This window comes from Canis aureus, chromosome 1 (assembly GCF_053574225.1).
Source record: "Canis aureus isolate CA01 chromosome 1, VMU_Caureus_v.1.0, whole genome shotgun sequence".
Lineage (NCBI taxonomy): Eukaryota > Metazoa > Chordata > Mammalia > Carnivora > Canidae > Canis > Canis aureus.
In genome coordinates this window covers 91,936,837-91,954,459 of record NC_135611.1, presented here as the reverse complement: position 1 = coordinate 91,954,459, position 17,623 = coordinate 91,936,837, and the positions used below count along the sequence as shown (strand labels likewise).

Genomic DNA, 17,623 nt, shown 5'->3' with positions numbered 1-17,623 from the left:
CAACTATGAAAAAGGTATCCATTAATTAGAGAGTAAGGGGTGACAAGAGGAGAAGTGAAGATGTCCTTTGTTTATAATCCTATAGCTACAGCCACCTTTTACTTCATACGTGATGGTTAGTTTCTAATGAGGAACTAATGGTAACTTAATAGTTGAAGAATCAATCAGTGTCCAGACATAAGAGTCCCAGCTAATTAGATGCTAGAGTGGAGCTAGAAATTCCTCCAAACCTTCCCAAAGACCACATGTCAAAGACTTAGGCTGAAGCACTTAAGCAGAGAACTCAAGTTACCTGAAGATGGCCTTTTGGCTCAGATCAGCCCAGAACAGTTTCTGAGCTGCAATGTCTGCATCAAGAGCTACAGTGTTTCTTAGCTGTTCAACTAGTTGGATATATTCTTTCCTCTCCAAGCCAATCTTCCGGATGTCTCTTCGATTTGTGAAGATCAGACTTGGCTCTTTGCCTACAAGACAAGAGTCAGGTTTACTAAGTTTCGCTGTGAGAAGGCAAGGTCCTTCCGAGTCACCTTCTCCCAAAGGAGGAGCATCTATAAAGTAAAGGCACCGCTGAAACACCTGACGAGTGTGCTGGCAGCAGTCCGTGCCCCCAGGAAACTGCAAGCACTTTGCGCTGTTCAAGGAGGCAGTCCTGGGGTCACGGCATTCAACAGGAGGGTGGCTGGCACGTTACTCACAGATTGCACTCAACTTTGGGAAGCAGAAAGTAAGCAAACCTGGTAGGTATTCATGGTATCACATGCAAAAGAAGCTGACCAAAGCAGGTGTCCGGGGAAAGGATCTTTTGTTTAACCTAGGATACGGCACTGTGAATAAGTAGCATTGCTCGGAGTACAGACAGTCCCCGGCTTAGGATGGTTCCAGTTAGGATTTTTCAACTTTACAATGGTACAAAAGTGGTTCGGATTCAGTAGAAACCACACTTCGAGTTTAGAGTTGGGATCTTTGCCCAGGCCAGTGATACGTGCGACCGTCCTCTCTTATGATGTTCTCTCATGATGCTGGGCAGTGGCAGTGAGCCGCAGCTCCCAACCAGCCCCAGGATCACGAGGGTGTGAACATCTAATGCACTGACATCTACCTGCACCCCTGCAAGAATTCTGCTTTTGACTTTCAGTATAGTACTCGATACATTACATGAGACATTCAGTATTTTAGGGGCTTTGTGTTAGAAGATGTTGCCCCCCCATAAGCTGACTTCAGAGTTCTGAACACATTTAAGGCAGGTTTGGCTAAGCCACGATATTTGGTAGCTTAGGTATATATATTTATTTGGTTAGGTATATTAAATTCATTTTTGACTTAGGATATTTTCAACTTACAATGGGTTTATTGGAGTAAGACTCTATCATAAGTCAAGGAAGGGCTGTATACTATTTTAATTCCATATTTAGTCGATTCTTGGGAATCACTGGCTGTACCCTTGGTGCAAGCGGTTACTCATCAAGGTAGCAACACCAGTCCAAGTCCATTTACCTACTGCCTTGCACACGCCGGTGGCAAGATCCATCTGATAGCCCCGACTACATTCACACTTGTAACCGCCTTTTAAGTTGATACAAATTTGGCTGCAGATTCCTGGATTTTGGCATTCGTCAATATCTAGGAGGGAAATGAACATTAGTCTTCTGCTCCTACATGACCTATAGTGAGATGCTGTCCTTTCCCATCTCCTCCTCTACTACCCCTACCCCCAACAGCCTCCTCCCACCCGCCCTGCACTAGGGCTGAGGCTCCCTCCTGGACTCACCTCCACAAATTTTCTTATCTATCAGTTCAAACCCAGCTGCGCAGTCACATTCATAGCCTATAACTAGGTCTTTGCAGATGTGCGAACAGCCACCATTATTAACCAAGCATTCATTTACGTCTGAAATAAAAAGGGACCAGAGTTACCCCACACTTTACTCCAAATTGATATGTGCTCTGATTAACATTTACACTCCCGGATTTTTGCAATCGCTTATCTAATTAGTCTGGTCAAACCCATGATTTTCCTAAGGTCCAAAAATTTGTCTTCAAGATCTGCATCTCAGAGGGTTTGGGGAATAGGAAACCCAATCTCCTTGGCAGGTTACCAGCTGGCTACGTAGTACTTAGCCAAGTATCTCCATTGCTGATGAGTTATCTTTAAGGAATTTAAAACTATGAACAAGTCTGTCACTGCTTTTGCTTTTAAGGCATAAAAAAATGCCACCCTGAAGCCCAACAACTGGACTAGGTTCCTTAAAAGTGGTGTAAGCAGGCCCTGTGCAGGGTCCACCCAGCATTAGCTAGGGGTGATGTCATGAACCTTCCCAACTGTGCTCAGGCAACCCCTCCACTTACGACATTCTTTCAGGGGTTCGTCACTCCAGTCCCTGCAGTCCTGCTCCTGGTTACATACTTTACCGATATCTATGCACTCCCCACTTCTGCACTTGAACTTTCCAGGGCCCAAGCACTGATTGACTACAACGAGAAACACAAAAGCAAGATTCCATTTGGTGGGGTTGCTCAGAGCAGTCCTCTGACTGACCCCCAGGAGGAGCCCCTCACCGTTCTTGCAGTTGACTTCATCCGAGCCGTCCACACAGTCCCTGATACCGTTGCACTGCCTGCTGCCATGGATGCAGCTCCCGTCCTCACACTCAAACTGGTCAGGCCGGCAGGTTCTCGAAGCTGCAGAGGCGGTGGGGCGGGAAGGGTCAGCCAAGCCATCCAGGCAGACCCTGAGAGGGGGGCACAGAGCAGGTGGGACTGATAAGGCGGCTACTTACGACAGTTGACCTCGTCGCTGCCGTCTTTGCAGTCGGGGTCCCCATCGCAGCGCCACTTCTTGTGGATGCACTCGCCTGAGCCGCACTGGGTCTCGCTGGCTGGGCACTTGGTGTGCATCACGGGCTGGCGGCCACACTGCTCCAGGGACTCGTCTGACTGGTCGGAGCAGTCGGCGTCATCGTCGCATACCCAGCTCAGGGGGATGCAGGAAGAGGTGCTGCACTGGAACTCATGCTCGCCGCACGTGGGGGGCGCGCAGTCCAGCTCGTCGCTGCCGTCACTGCAGTCGTCCTGGCCATTGCAGACGAAGTTCCTGGAGATGCAACGGCCGCTGGAGCAGGTGAACTCGTCCGGGCTGCATGTGATGTTGCCTGCGGGGAGAGAGCAGGCCACACTGAGAGCCTGCGGGACCGGCATGCCTTCCAGGCTCTCGTCTCACAGCATGACATGCGGGATCTCCAACCGCCGGCCCTAGCTTTCCAGCTTCGCTTAAAAGCCAAGTCATTCCACGAATATCCAAGTTCCTGGAGGACTAGTAAGCAGTCTCAGTGTGCAAGATGCAGGGACACTTGAGTAAGAAGAGAAATAAAGGACCAAGAAAAGAGCTGAAGACTAGAAGTTAATTGGAGATGAGAACCACACCAGATTCCTAAAGGGACAGCAGTGAATAACTTAAACCTGACCGGGGGATTTCGTTTTGAACGGCAAAGACTGAGCTATCTCTAAATGGACATCTAATCAGTTCAGATCATCTGCTGAGACTACCACGTATCAGGTATACAGGCAATCAGAGTCCCATAACAAAGCATTATGACACTGTGACTAAGAAGAAGCCATCATGTTATGCTACCCTACTGGTTCCTTCTCTGTTGGTCCTTCAAATGAGGATCAGGGATAATGGGTCCTAAATATTTTCAAGTGTTAGAAAGTCACTGCTAGGGCTAGAATCTCAGGTCTAGTCCTCTGGTATGCTGCTGCTGCTGCTCAGCGAGGCAGACTAGCCAGTTTGTACTCTGACTCAAATTCCTGCCGAATGAATCAAGGTCACAATTTGGTGGTAATTAGGGTAGAGACCACGACTCTCTTGGGAAGCAAGATTTAAAAGGGAAACACTTGGCAGCCCCAGGGCTTACCAATACATAAAGCTCAATTCTAAGACTGAACACCGAAACTCATTGGACTAGGTGCAGTGTTATTGACCTCAGAAGTTGACTTCTCCACGCAAGACTGGTGTTTGGACTGTAAGCACGCTCAGCTCACAAGTACTCTGCTGCGTCAGGAGGCCCCGGGCCTGTCAGCCTTGGGAGCTATAGCTCTAGGGACTCTATAAAAGGGCGGTAGCTTGAAAGAGTGCTCACAGCAATGTTTGTTCAACCCAGATATTTTCCCAGGGCCTCTCCTGGAACATGTAGCACTTTATTACACATTTTCCAGGAACAGAAACATGAAAGCGTAGGAAACAGAGCTCACTTTGACAGGCAGGAACTATGAGAAGAGACAAAAGCACCATCAGTTGGGTGAGATTTTCTTTGGGTACCTGCTGGCAAGGTGGTTAGCATGGTTCTGTGCCAGGTTAACCTTTAGAAAGCTTAAGAAGAGAATCTAGTTTGGGGGGGGGAAGAATCTAGTTTGGGGGTAAGACGTGCTCGTATGCTTCTCGAGTAATTCATTTCCAAGAAGCAGACGCCACCCTGAGACCTAGGAATGAGCTTGCTGGCCCTAGTTTCCTGATGGTTTTATTGAGCCCAAGCAAGGAAGGCCCGTGAATCCCTGTCCTAACACTCACAGATGCCCACATCATCATGGCCTCTCTGCACTACTTCTAACTGGCAGCGCCCTGAATGACTTACCTTCTCATTTCTATCTGCCTAGGAGCCCACACCAAAGCAAGCAGTGGTCAGTAACCAGGGGGACTTGTGTCAGAGTTTTAGGGCAGTTAGGAAGGCCAAGTAGCTGAGCAGAGAGTGAAGTCACTGAAAAGCGAGTCAGTGGAGCTGCATCTTGACGCTCCAGTGAGCTTCCTTCCCCCTGCCCACCCTTCTCTGAGAAAAAGGGTCTGGGGGATTAGCCACTCAACACTGATCTTCTTACCACAGTTTTCTTCATCTTCTCCACTGTCACAATCATTTTCACCATCACACCTCCAGGACACTGGAATACACTGAGTAGAACGGGCGCCACAGCTGATTTCATTTATGCGGCATGTTCTCATATCTGTTGATGATATACAGTCTCAAAAGAGCCTCTCAATGCATCAGTGCAAAGCTGCTGCTCCTGAGCTGCCTGCAAGTGGTCACACCTGTAACTCAGCAGCCTGGTGAATGCGTGACATTCCACTTACTAGTCCAAGCCTGGGGAGATCACTGGCTAACTCCGCTGCTCGGAGGCCATGCCCACCGTGCTGCTTGGCAGGACACCCCAGAGCCTTGACTGTGCTACTCCTTCAAGGTTCCGTGGCAGGCTCCACTCGGACTTCTGTTTTACTTGGCACAGTTGGGCTTATTTTTGGCTGGCCTGCTCCTTGACCTTTTTTTTTTTTTTTTTTTTTTTTGTTATCTGTCAGCAGATAAGGTCACCTAATTCCAACTTCATTAAAGGCTGGATGGCCTGACACCTGTGAAGTCTTGCCCTGCCTAGATTCCCATATAGGTTTCTTCACAACCTATGTTGGGTCTACAAGACAGGGACAACTCCTGATTCTTGATCTCACTGGGTCACTTACCCTTCACTAAGACTCAGGGCCGTGACTTGGTGGACCCTCTTTACCTGTGGTGATTTACCCGCCCTGACCAATGTTCTTATCACTCCTCTGATTTCTTGCCTCAAAAATGGAAATGGAGGCATTCATCTTCCTTTCTGCTTCTCTGTGCTTTGGGATCCTATTCCAGACTAAACTTGGTTCCTATTCGATTTGCACTGTTCATGCTTGGGCAGGTCTCTACCGCATGGAAATGAACACCACGACTTTTTTCATCACAACAGTCACATGATCCCAATTTATCTGTCCCAAATCTTCCTCCTCTGTGATGCCACAGACCTTCCCCTGCCTATCCACCTAAGGACACAGATAGACATTTGCCTACCTACGTAATTTCTCTTATTAAAAATAAGCTGTAAGCTTGACTGTACTTTAATAACCTTAGGTACCAGGTTTGTTAAAAATCATGATGTCACCCTCTTTCTAGCCACCTTACCCCTTCAGTAATAGATTTTTTTTTTTCATAACATAAGCTATGCATCTAAAAGTTTATCCTGGGCCCAAGGGGGAACCCTCATATCTTGACTTAGCTTCCAGGACCAGAGTACCATCTGCTCAGAGTCATGATTACCAAATATTTGAAATGTGTGCACCTAGTCAAGGAGTTCTTAATCAAATCGGCTGGCTTCGGTCTTAAATGTTCAATAGTGAAGCTACCCAAGAGAATGTCAGTCTTGTTCGACTAGGGAGGACATTCGGTAAAGGACACTTATCAACTGTTAATGACTTGGCTGACCTAGGAGTCCACTGGCCTACACATCAACATAGGCAAAGGAAACTAAAACCAAGTTTTAGATGAAACCATACTTAGAGCTACGAGACACGAAACAGCCCAAGCAAGTTAAAAGTCCAAAGCAAGTCACTCACGGCACTGTTCTGGGTTTTCATCAGAACCATCTTCACAGTCAGGATCCCCGTCACACTGCCACCGGTTGGGGACGCACTGGCCATTGTTGCACACAAAGTCAGACTCTGCACACGTCTTCTTTACTACAAAAGCGTATTGGCAGGATTAAAGTTAAAGTCACTTGAGACCTTATATTCCCATTGGAGGTAAAACTACCTGTTGATATATTTTGCTCCAATAATGAAACTGAGTGAATTAGTGCTCAACTGCCAATAGCCAGGAGAACACTAGAAAAATCCTTTTTTTTTTTTCCTCCAGAGGAGAAAGGTATTTGTTTGAGAGAGTGGGAGGATATGGAAGTCACTGTAAGACAGGAGTTGCTCCTTACCTTACAACCCAGAGATACCTTACAATTTTTGCCTGTTTTCTGTTGTTGAGTTTAAGTAATAGTTATATTCTCTTTGTGCATTTCTTCCAGGCCCTTCAGGTGCTTCATAAGGTTTAAGAGCCAAACATTCGGGCAGCTCGGGTGGCTCAGCGGTTTAGTGCCGCCTGAGACCCAGGATCAAGTCCCATGTCAGGCTCCCTGCATGGAGCCTGCTTCTCCCTCTGCCTGTGTCTCTGCCTCTCTCTCATTCTGTCCCTCTCATGAATGAATGAATGAATGAATGAATAAAATCTTAAAAGAAAAAAAGCCAAACATTCCATCCTATGACTGATCACAATACAGCTCTACTGGGAGCATCTCCTAAGAGTGCATGGGTTTAGTGTAGATTCAGAAGGATAAGCCCCAGGAGTGAATATTGCCACTCCTATAGGTCTGTTGGGGGCAGAGGAACCCAGCCAGTAAGAAATAGAGAAAGCTTAAACCTGGGTACAAAAGAGGTCACATTTAGAATCCAAGAGACAGAGTAACATCAGCTATGAAAGCTGCCAATGTCTACAACTGATGACTAGAGTGAAAAATTGCCTTAAAAAGGTATCGGTTCTGTTACTGATTCTGACTAGGGCAGGCCTTTTCTCCTGTAATTCTGATGACCATGCAATTAATTTGTTGTCCAAATTGAGACAATCTCAGTGGAAAGGGGACACTTAACTATACCAGGAAGAGAAGCATAAACTTGGACTCTCTTAAGCCAATTGAGTGGTTTGGTCACCTTAGCCATAAGGAAGTCAGAGTCAGATGAGTCTTGATAAGCAGCCACATAGAGTATTCTAGGCCCCTCCTTCCCAAGCTGTATTCTTTCTTGCTTGTGTGTTTAAACTTCCACTTTATGCTCTTCCTCTCAAACGAACATTCTGTAAATGGCAAATCAGCTAAAAGCCAACAATTTGCTGAGAACTTGAAATGGATTACTTCAAGTCTGGAGTCTGAGCTATGGAAAAGTCATAGAGTGTAGAGGACACAGAAGTAGAGGGCCACTCTGGTTTAGCCTTGGACACTGTGCAGCAGGAAAATAATGATTCTAGCTCATTCCCAGAACTCAAGATGTGATGATGAATCATGATGATCCAAAAGGAATTATTCATCTACATGAGTTGTGTAGCCAAGGAAACAAGAAAGGCCATGTTAGCTTTTAGAATTGTACCTGTCTCTGAAATCCCTGAAATCCTCAAACTCCGGTATTCATGGTTAAAAGCGGTATCTGAGGGCCATGTGCTCCTGAGCATGTGGGAAGGTGCCAGAGCATCTGCAGAGTGATTTTCCTGTAACCCAACCTGTGAGGGTCCTCAGGAAGAGGAAGCAAGAAGTAATTATAGAGAGACAAGGTGGTTTAAAGACGTATAAAATGTTGTAGACATAGACAAGTTGGCCATGCTACAAAGTGTTGGAGCAAAAGATAAATAGTGATGGAAGCTTTCTAGAGTTCATCTCTCTTCCATTCTGAATACAGACTGGGAGGGTAAAGAAAGTCTATTCGAATGGGGCCTTGAGAGATGGATAGCAGTGTAGGTGTGCCAAAGGGGAAGAGAACTAACAGTTACCCACTCAGAGTCTCTAAGTTACTCATTAATCAGGTCAGCCTCACACTTGTAAAAGAATGAGTTCCATGGGGCTGATGGAAACACATGGCTCTGGATTCTAAGCTGTAGTTGACTAAGAATGCTGGTGGACATGCTTGAAAGAAACAGCCCTGCTGAAACTGCAGCCCAGTTCACTACCAAGAGGTTGCACAGGAAAAATAAGAAGTGTGGCTTTATGAGTTTTAAGCAATTGTGCAGCTTTTCCCTTCTAGGGAGGAACATCTCAAAATAAGTATGCAGAGCTACCCTGAGCAGTGTTCCCACTTTCCTTCTATACCTTCATATCTTGGAGGCAGAGACCAATTCTGGCCAAGAATTTATTTAATTTTTTCCACCTGGAGTGATTTTCAGTACATAAATATCCCCCCTTCACTCTTGCAAACCCTTCTGCCGTGTGTCTAGCAGTTACTTAGGTGGAGACTACTTTAGGAAAAGCCAGGGGTGATTCCTAAGATGACCCAGGTTAGTTGCTACCAAGTTAGTCAGATGGTCAGAGAAGGCTTCTGAAACATGAAGAGAATGATTACTTTCTAAGAAAGAACAATGGGCTTTGCCAAGTACATACTTTAGAATTGAGGAAGAATCACTACTTACACCAAGAGAGGAGGTGCCAATAGTGAGTCCTTCCAGTGAGAGATTTCGTGAGGGAATTCTATTACCTAGGTAACCTAGAAGTGACATGAACTCAATGTCTTGTAGAGTAGATTAAAATCCCAGCGTTAGAACGTACACGATGGCAAAGTAGTGCCCGGAGGACTACTGTTGGTCCTGAGACTGGAGATGCTTCTTCCCTGAGATTGTAGAAGGGACATCCTAGGTTTCTAAATGGGCTGCTAATCCACATATTGGTGTGCAAACACTCACGATACTGCTCCAGCGAGCTCAAGCATAAGACCACCTGCCCTGATGCTTACGCTATGCCATTTTTGTAATGACGCATGAAGAAGCAGGTAAGGGCATAACAAGACAGCAGTTGATGCAATCTACCTTTAGCTTCTGTTTTTCTTCTGTATTTCTAGTTTGTAGACATCTTTCAATAACATCCATTAAAAGGCAAATGACAATGTTGTCACCAACATTCACACACAATCTTGTTTCAAGATTCTGACACAGAACAAAGGGATCAAAAAAAAAAATTTCAGCATGTATTCAAGGTAGCCTAAATGCCACCTTGACACGTAGTTCTCAGCTATTCAGGCTCAACATGAGGCATTTCTCACAATGATCTCTGGATGACGTTGATCGATGGGTATGACGGTATATCCCCATTCTCTGGGGGAAAGAATGTCTTTTACCCTGCCTACCATTTTAGAATTAGCATCTATTGTCGGCAATTATTAAAAATACTTATCTGATCTGTGATCGGCAGGGGCCCGTAGTTTCAAAGCCAGGAGTTTATTAACCCCCTGAAACCTGAGGGGTTTTCTTACTGTTCATGACTTACTTTCTTTGGGGGGCGCTATCAGAGCTTTTTGAGAATTACAAAAAGAAGGTCTGTTCTAAGCAAGCTCCTGTCTCTACTTCTGGTCCTCCTGCCCCCTCTCCTAGCTTCCTATACTGAATGTTTGCCTGACCTCTGACAAACCAGGTCCTGTCATTTGGAAGGACCTCCACTTGATCTTCAACATTCCACACTCATGCTGGTAGTCCCATGTCAAACATTCAACTAAATTCCTCTAGACCAAGATGTAGAGACTTTTGGGACCTGGAGTCAAGGCAACTCTTAGGAGTGGATTCTATTTTCAGAACCTCGAAACATTTAAGAAGCTAAGATCACACTTAGTGACGTGCATGCATCCTCGTGAGGGACACTGCAAGGCTCCTTACTCACCACAGTTCTTTTCGTCACTGCCATCAGCGCAGTCTTCATCCCCATCGCATTTCCACAGCAATGTAATACAGCGGCCATTTGTGCACTGGAATTGGGAGGGTTCACATTTGGCTTTTCTTCCTAAAATCAGGAGGGAGCACTTAGCTAAGTTGGGATACAAGCATGGGAAGTTAGAGCTGCAAGTTACCCAAAACCCATGGACATGGTCCTTCTCAAAGGGAGAGCTGCAGGCTCAGCAGGCTAGAACATTCTAGGGGCCAGGGCAGGGTGGGCATTGGGGCAGTGACAGGCAGTGATTGAATTCTTTGCTGGGCAAATGCCATCTGGAGAAGACTAGATTTCCCAGCTTCTCTTGCAGTGAGGCACAGCCATGGGTGGGCCTAAGATCTAGTTAATGGAATATAAATAGAATGATAAATAGAACTTCTGGGAAATATCCTCAAAGGGATTGGGGACCCATTATCCTTTCCTTTATTCCTTTCTGGATCCTGAAAATTGGGCATGGTGGCTGGAATAGAGATCCTGGGCCAATGGAGCCAGACCAAGATAGAAGGAATCCAGATTTCCCAGAGACCATGGGGAGTTAGGTTGGACTCACTTGCCCCTGGACTCATTTCCCTCATGTGTTTAACTCACTTGTGGAACTGTAATCAGCCAAATTCTAACCCTTTAATGGCATTTCTTGATCACATTTGGTACTGTTATTCATGGATGATGCCTCTATTACAAGTAAACTCAGGGAGACTTAGAAAGAATGATAGCAAAGAGGGGGCAGGACAGAGGTTTAATGTCCTCATTTTAAAATCTGAGGTCTAATTAGAAAAAGACATGCTTACAAAACAGCTCAAAGATAAAAATCAAGAAGCTATAGTTGAGAGGTAAAGGGAGATCACTTTTAGCAACAGAAGAAAAACAAAGTGAGGGAGCATCACAGACCCAGATTCTATTTCTCTGAATCTCTATTTTCCTGCACTCGATGTATGGATATTTAATTCACACAGTGGTATGAACTAATCCTTGTAAGTAGAACACTTAGTTTTGTTATTTTTTTCGTTTTTGCCTGGCATGGGACAGCTAACATTCAGGTGTTTCCTACCATTAGTACATGTGCTCTTCTGGAGGATGTGATTTCTTTGAGCTAAAAGGCCAACGATCTGGTTGCTTAATAGAAATATACTGCTAATATTCAGGACAACCAGGGGTGCCCTATGGCTCGTGCAGATTACTTAGGCAGGCCCTCCAAGCAGATTTCCTGCCACCTTCCAGCATCTGCAGCTGTGGCATGCCGGCCTAAAGACAGACACTACAGTGACAAGCACAGACTGGAACTCTTGTGCCTGGTATACAATACTCCCGTTGGCCTCCCTACTATCAGCTAGCCCCTCCTATCTGGGGGCGGTCTATGTTTTGTGGCTAATTCCCAGGGAGATTAGAATTCAGTCCAAGTCAGGTTTACCACATGGGTGTGGTTCCATTCTTAGATACTGAATGTATTCATAAGCTGTGTGTACCACTCTGCTCCCAAGAGTCTGGTTAAGGTGGGACCCAGATACAAAGCAGTATGATCTGACGGCACTTTCTACCTATATTTCACAACATTTGTTCATTTCACAAATATCTTATTGGCATAAGATATAAGGGATTGAGAAGGGTAGAGGTTGTTGGGGGAAGTCAGCAGCTGGCTTTTATACTGTTCAACCAAAGCAGAGAAGCAGCTGCCTCCCCCATCCATCCCTATATTTCCAGCAGCCTCTCAGTGTTCTCGCTGCTGGGGGGATCTGCTGCAGGGGCCTCTGGCTTTAGTTCTCTATCCCTACTACCTTTGAGGGCTGTGGGAGTGGCAAGAACTTATTTAGAGAACTTAATGTGAAAGTAGCAGATGAACAGTTTGTCGTCAAACAACATCAATAGAAGTCTAGTTAGAACAGTCAGGCTCCAGTTAGGGTACGATGGAGGCTCTGAACTTTTTTTTAAAGGTTTGAGGTACCAAAGGTTGTTCAGTGAAAAAGAGACAAAAATTCAGACACTGACACCTACACTGTAGGTAAAGGTAAAGCCTATAAAGCATAAAAAGGTCAGCATAGAATCAGACTTGGACAGGGACACAGAAGTAGGTGTCAAATGATGGTTTTCCACTTCAAGGTTAGGACCTGGAAGATCTTAAAAATGACTTTGGAAGCTAGAGATTTCCTAGACATGCAAGCTGGCCTGGGATCAAATACAGGCACACAGGTGAAATCAGGCTGGCGTTTAGTGCCCCAGCACCTCCAGGAGGGTCTCTGAACATCATGGCAGCAAAGGAACGATCAGCAGTAAGAAATGAGAGTAAGATCCCAGCAGCACTGCTTCCAGAGTTGATCCTAAGCAGACTTTCAGGACAAGCATAAGCATTTTCTCAGTGTTTTATTCCAATTCCTTAAGACAAAAAGGAATTTAATGTCTACCTTTTCTTATCTGAGCTATTTCCACTCCCCCCAAGCTTCTGCCCAACAGTCCTGGAACTGTGTTTTACTGGGACACACACGTGACCCTGTATTATGAGGGGGGAAGCGATGGAGGTTAGAAGTGGAGAAAGCTACTGAATGCTGTTGCTCCTTCACAGGACGAGTGGGGTGGGGGTGGAGGTGGCGGTGGCTAAGGCTGGCTAGCTGCCCTCATACGGGACCCTCTCTTTAAAGAGAGGTAAGACCGTAGGCCTGATGGCCATGCCTCAGTTTCTTATTATCTAAGCATTCGGTTATGAGGTTGCTCCTGGGCAGAATGTGGCCCTGGCTTCTGTTGAACGTCCCGCCTGGTGCAGGGCGGCCAGAGCTCCGAGGCTGGATCCCGTACTGGGACCGCGGCCAGACTGCAATGCTGTGGGTGTTCCGTCAAAGTTTCAAAAAGATTCTCCATCTCGCCTCTGGTGCTCGGCTGGGAACACGGCCGTACAGAGCTCCAGGAGAACCGAAAGCACCAAACAAGTTAAGGAGCTTTTGATTTCCACAGCCTTTGGGGGATTACAGGATTGTGGACCTATAGGCTATTTTCATCCGTGACCCTTAAGTCTACTTTCGTAAAGGGAACAGTTGAGCTTGAAATCGTCTACACTCGACGTGCTTTTATTTGTTTTTTCTTTCTTTTTAAGATTGATTGATTTATTTTAGAGAGAGCATGGGAAGGGAGGGGCAGAGGGAGAGGGTGAATGAGTTCCAAGCGGACCCTGCACCAAGCACCCAGTGCCGGGCTCGATCTCCTGACCCTGAGATCATGACCTGAGCTGAAACCAAGAGTCGAAGGCTCAACCATGTGTGCCACCCAGGCATCCTCCTCTCTCCCCCAAGGTGCTTTTAATCTTTAGGCTAAGCTAAGACATGGATTGATGCCTCAAACAATAACCCTAGGAGTAGAAGCTCTAGGCAGCCAATATCTCCAGATCTATCTGCCCAGAAAGGTGAACAGCTGAGAGTCAATGTGGTTTTTAGCAGGTTCCTCAAAGCCATGGGGATTCATAGGAATGCCTTAGTGCCAAAAGGGTGGTTAAAGTTGGGGGTGGGTGGAGGAAAGGCCATGATAGCGGGGAACCTGGGTGTTTTGCCTGTTTCAGCCAGGAAGGCTTTCTTTATCAATACTTGAGTTTTGTGAAAGAATTTGAAAAGGGTTCTTCCTGTTGCTTTAAGAAATCAAACCATTGGCCTTGATCTGGATCTTCTTTGAGCTCTAATACTTAGAATAACTATCCCTGCCCCTCTGGGTCAGGGGGTCGGAAGTCACTTGTATGTAGTCACATATGTACCTAGTCACAGCTATTTACCTTTGTAATGAAAGAAGGCCCACCCATGCCAAGGACTAACTTGCTCATTCTGTCACTTGCCCAGGCAGAATCAGACCCTGCAAACTGACCTTAAGGCGCCTTGTCCCAGGAGCCTTGCTCACCTCAAGAGTGAACGTTGCTGCCCAGACATGTTGGCAGTTCAGTGGCTCCAAAAAACTCAGGGGCTTATTTATGTCTTTATTTTTAAAGATTTTATTTATTTACTCATGAGAGACACAGAGAAGCGGGTTCCCTGCAGGGAGCCTGATGGGGGACTTGATCCTGGACCCCGGAATCACGCCCTGAGCCGAAGGCAGATGCTCAACCAACCACTGAGCCACCCAGGCGTCCCAAAACTCAGGGGTTTAAATGCACATAGATGTCAGCCTACTGTTGCCTGACTGTCCCTGCAAGTTTTAATGGGTCAGTGGGAAACTGCATAGACCTCACAGTAGATACCAAGCCTTCATGGTAGGCTGCACTTTTCCCTAGAGGGCTCCAGGCTGCCCAGGGTACGGGGAGGTTTCTGAGTATCAGGCTCAGACCTGAACTTGAACCAGCACAGAGAGGCTCAGGCTGCCACTCTCCTGGGACTGGCGGGGCCCAGGATTCAGGGGCCTCTCCCTCTCCTCCTTGCTTGAGATATGGGTGCTATCTACAGGAATGTCTTTAGTCCACTTGTTTGGCCACTTCTGGGGCCGCCAAGGGCATTTATTTTTAGTCACACTTCTGCTTCTTCTTTAATGCCAATCTTTCTATTCATAGGCTAAAACTCATTTTAGGATAAGCAGACTTGCGAGTCAGCAAAGTGGTTTTCTCTCAGGAGAGGTTAGTTAGTGAGAGGAAGGCAGGCAGACAGCCTGAGCTGTCGGGCACGGAGGTTGTGTTCCGGCCCTACTGTCAGGCTCTAAAGCACTTCTAAGAACTGCCTGAAAGCTGTTAAATACTTCGGCCAGGGACACCTGGGTGGCTCAGTGGTTGAGCATCTATCTACCTTCAGCTCAGATCATTATCCCAGGGTCCTGGGATCCAGTTCTGCATTGGACTCCCCACTGAGCACAGAGCCTGCTTTTTTCCCTCTGCCTGTGTCTCTGCCCCTGTCTCTCTCAATCTCTCTGTCATGAATAAATAAATAAATAAATAATCTTAAAAAGAAATACTTTGGTCAATCCTTCTGATTCGCTGAAATAAGTGAATCTTAGAGTTCACTTGTCCCACTGACATCAGATTGAGATGATCTTAAGAATCATAGGTAAATAAGCTTTCAAAATTATTTGCCAAACACAGCTCTAAGCCTTCAGTCTTTTAATTCATCTGAATTCTAAATCCTCCACTCTGAGTACTACTGTTCCCCTTTTATGTATCAGGTAAGGAGAGGACAGAGAAGGGAAGTACAGTGCTTGCCCAGGATCAGCCTGTACAGAATGAGGATTTGAACCCCAGGTGGCCTGGCTTCAGATACTACACTGCTGAACATGCACAGAATCTAAAGCATCTAATGCAGGACTACTTCCCCTTAAAATATTCTGTTGATTTTGGTAACTTGGGTAACAGAGTCAGTTTAAATCAATCCAGAATGAGGTAGGTAGTTTCACCCGTCAAGATGATACTGTCCTAACACAGTCTTATTATCAAAAGACAGCCTTCCCTGCCGCATTTTAATTAAAATAAAATAAAATTTAAAAAGCCTAGAGTATCCTCAGCGGGGTTTTTTCTAGAAGGACTACACAGCTTGGTTGTCTTGTCCAGGATACATCAGTCAAATCGAGGCATATTGCGAAGTTGAGTTTTTTTTTTAATATTATGTATTTTTAAAATTGGAGTTCAATTTACCAACATATAGTATAACACCCAGTGCTCATCCTGTCAAGTGCCCCCGTCAGTGCCCCCCTCAATGCCTGTCACCCATCCCCCCACCCGCCTCTCTTTCCACTACCTCTTGTTCATCTCCCAGAGTTAGAAGTTTCTCATGTTTTGTCACCCTCTCTGATTTTCCCCACTCATTTTCTCTCCTTTTCTCTATAATCTCTTTCACTATTTTCGAACTTACAGTTTCTATGGGAGGCAGATGCTAGGTCCCTGGTGCTCTTATTCTCATTGGCATCAGAATCCCCACAGGGCTTGTTGGAACACCTGCTGGGCCTACCCCCCCACAGAGGTTCAGATTCAGCTGGAGCAGGGTGGGGACAGAGCTCCCTTTCTTGGGTTCCCAGATGGTATTGACACTGCTGGTTCCTGACCACACTTTGAAACCACTGCCCAAAGTTTAGGAGGCTAAGATTCTACCCTCAGTGGAAGTGACCATGTCCTTTTCAGGGTGGAATATATAGTTCTTACCCCGATAAGCCTGCACACCCACCGCTGGATGGGCACAAGTGCTCAGTGCCATTCTTACAACGGACATTAATCATGGTGACAGCATGAGGCAAAGCCTCTGTACCCATTAGGTAGGAAAAATTTATCTAGATGCCTTAACAGGGCTACATGGTAAAGAGGTTCTTCTAAAGCCTGTCTTCTCTTTGCCAGAAGCCCCTATCCTTGGGGGGCTCCATCACTTCCTCCAACCTATGGAGGTTGGTCCCGTGGAGAGCCAGGTTCTTCTCCCCTGATATTTTGCCATCCATCCCTGGCTCCATCTGGGCTCTCATCCCTCCCTTGATCTGTTCCTTCTTCCTCCAGGTTGCCACATCAACCATCCAAATCAAGATGGTGACCCAAGCCACCTAGACCGGCCTGAAGTGCCAATGATGGGATCACTTCTAGGTTTCTCACTGGCTCAAGGGCCGAGTCTGGTTCCCTACCCATTTCCCCCCAACTTTTCCCTATTGCTTCCCACCAGCCCTTGGCTCAGAGTACACCCAGGGATGCCCCCAGCCCCACTTGCCCCAGGCCTGTGTCCTCACTATTGATCTGTCTCAGTTTGCTCCTGTCACTCCTGTATACACAAATGTCTCCCTTTGAAGGAGGCCCTCTATTCCTTTCCTGACCCACCAAGTGTGGTCTGGCTGCTTCTTGATGGTCACACAGTTGCCGTGTACTGAGGTGTTTGCCCTCCCTGCCTGTTTCCATCTCTACAAGTGGAGGTCCCCCTCACCCTACCCCAAGGCAGGGCCTAGAATTTATCTTTGTAACTTGGGACCAAGTTCCTGACATCTCCAGTATCTTTGGGCACTAGTGAGTATTCCTGGATGAATCAACTGATTCATTAGTTCACTGATAAAGCTGGTTTGAACTATAGACTTTTTCCAAAGCATTCCTTCCAGCTTTCCTGAACTTGAAACACATGACCAGTTGTTTGACCAACTAGAATATTCTGAAAGGCTCTATGTTATAAAGTCCATTGTTCCTTATGCCCATGGGGGTACCTTCACATCATCTTTGTGCCACTTGATAATATAAAAACTGTGTGCTTTCCCACACTTATCTATCACAGTGAGTACGTCACTGTAGGTACATCTGGCCTCATTTTCCTGTGAAGAGCGAGGTTCCAGTGCACAGGGAACAGTAGCGGCAGCTAACTGGTAGAGTTAGAAATTTGATGTGTAAGACTTGGATTTCACTTGGGACCTGCTTTAGTGCTCTTTAGTAATG

General features: G+C 46.2%; 1 protein-coding gene across 4 annotated transcripts in view; it reads right to left on the bottom strand.

The window, feature by feature from the left end:
• The window catches only part of VLDLR (very low density lipoprotein receptor), a 35,024-nt gene that overhangs the window by 12,292 nt on the left and 5,109 nt on the right, over nucleotides 1–17,623 (bottom strand). For 2 of the 4 annotated variants that reach the window (XM_077908430.1, XM_077908434.1), the window contains exons 2-10: nucleotides 10,240–10,359; nucleotides 6,404–6,526; nucleotides 4,870–4,992; nucleotides 2,778–3,149; nucleotides 2,557–2,679; nucleotides 2,347–2,469; nucleotides 1,769–1,888; nucleotides 1,495–1,620; nucleotides 293–464 (exon numbers count right to left, since the gene is read on the bottom strand). In XM_077908430.1, the coding sequence (XP_077764556.1) occupies nucleotides 293–464; nucleotides 1,495–1,620; nucleotides 1,769–1,888; nucleotides 2,347–2,469; nucleotides 2,557–2,679; nucleotides 2,778–3,149; nucleotides 4,870–4,992; nucleotides 6,404–6,526; nucleotides 10,240–10,359 (1,402 nt within the window). The remainder of the gene's footprint in view (nucleotides 1–292; nucleotides 465–1,494; nucleotides 1,621–1,768; nucleotides 1,889–2,346; nucleotides 2,470–2,556; nucleotides 2,680–2,777; nucleotides 3,150–4,869; nucleotides 4,993–6,403; nucleotides 6,527–10,239; nucleotides 10,360–17,623) is intronic. The other 2 variants (XM_077908437.1, XM_077908440.1) reach the window with 1 other exon arrangement.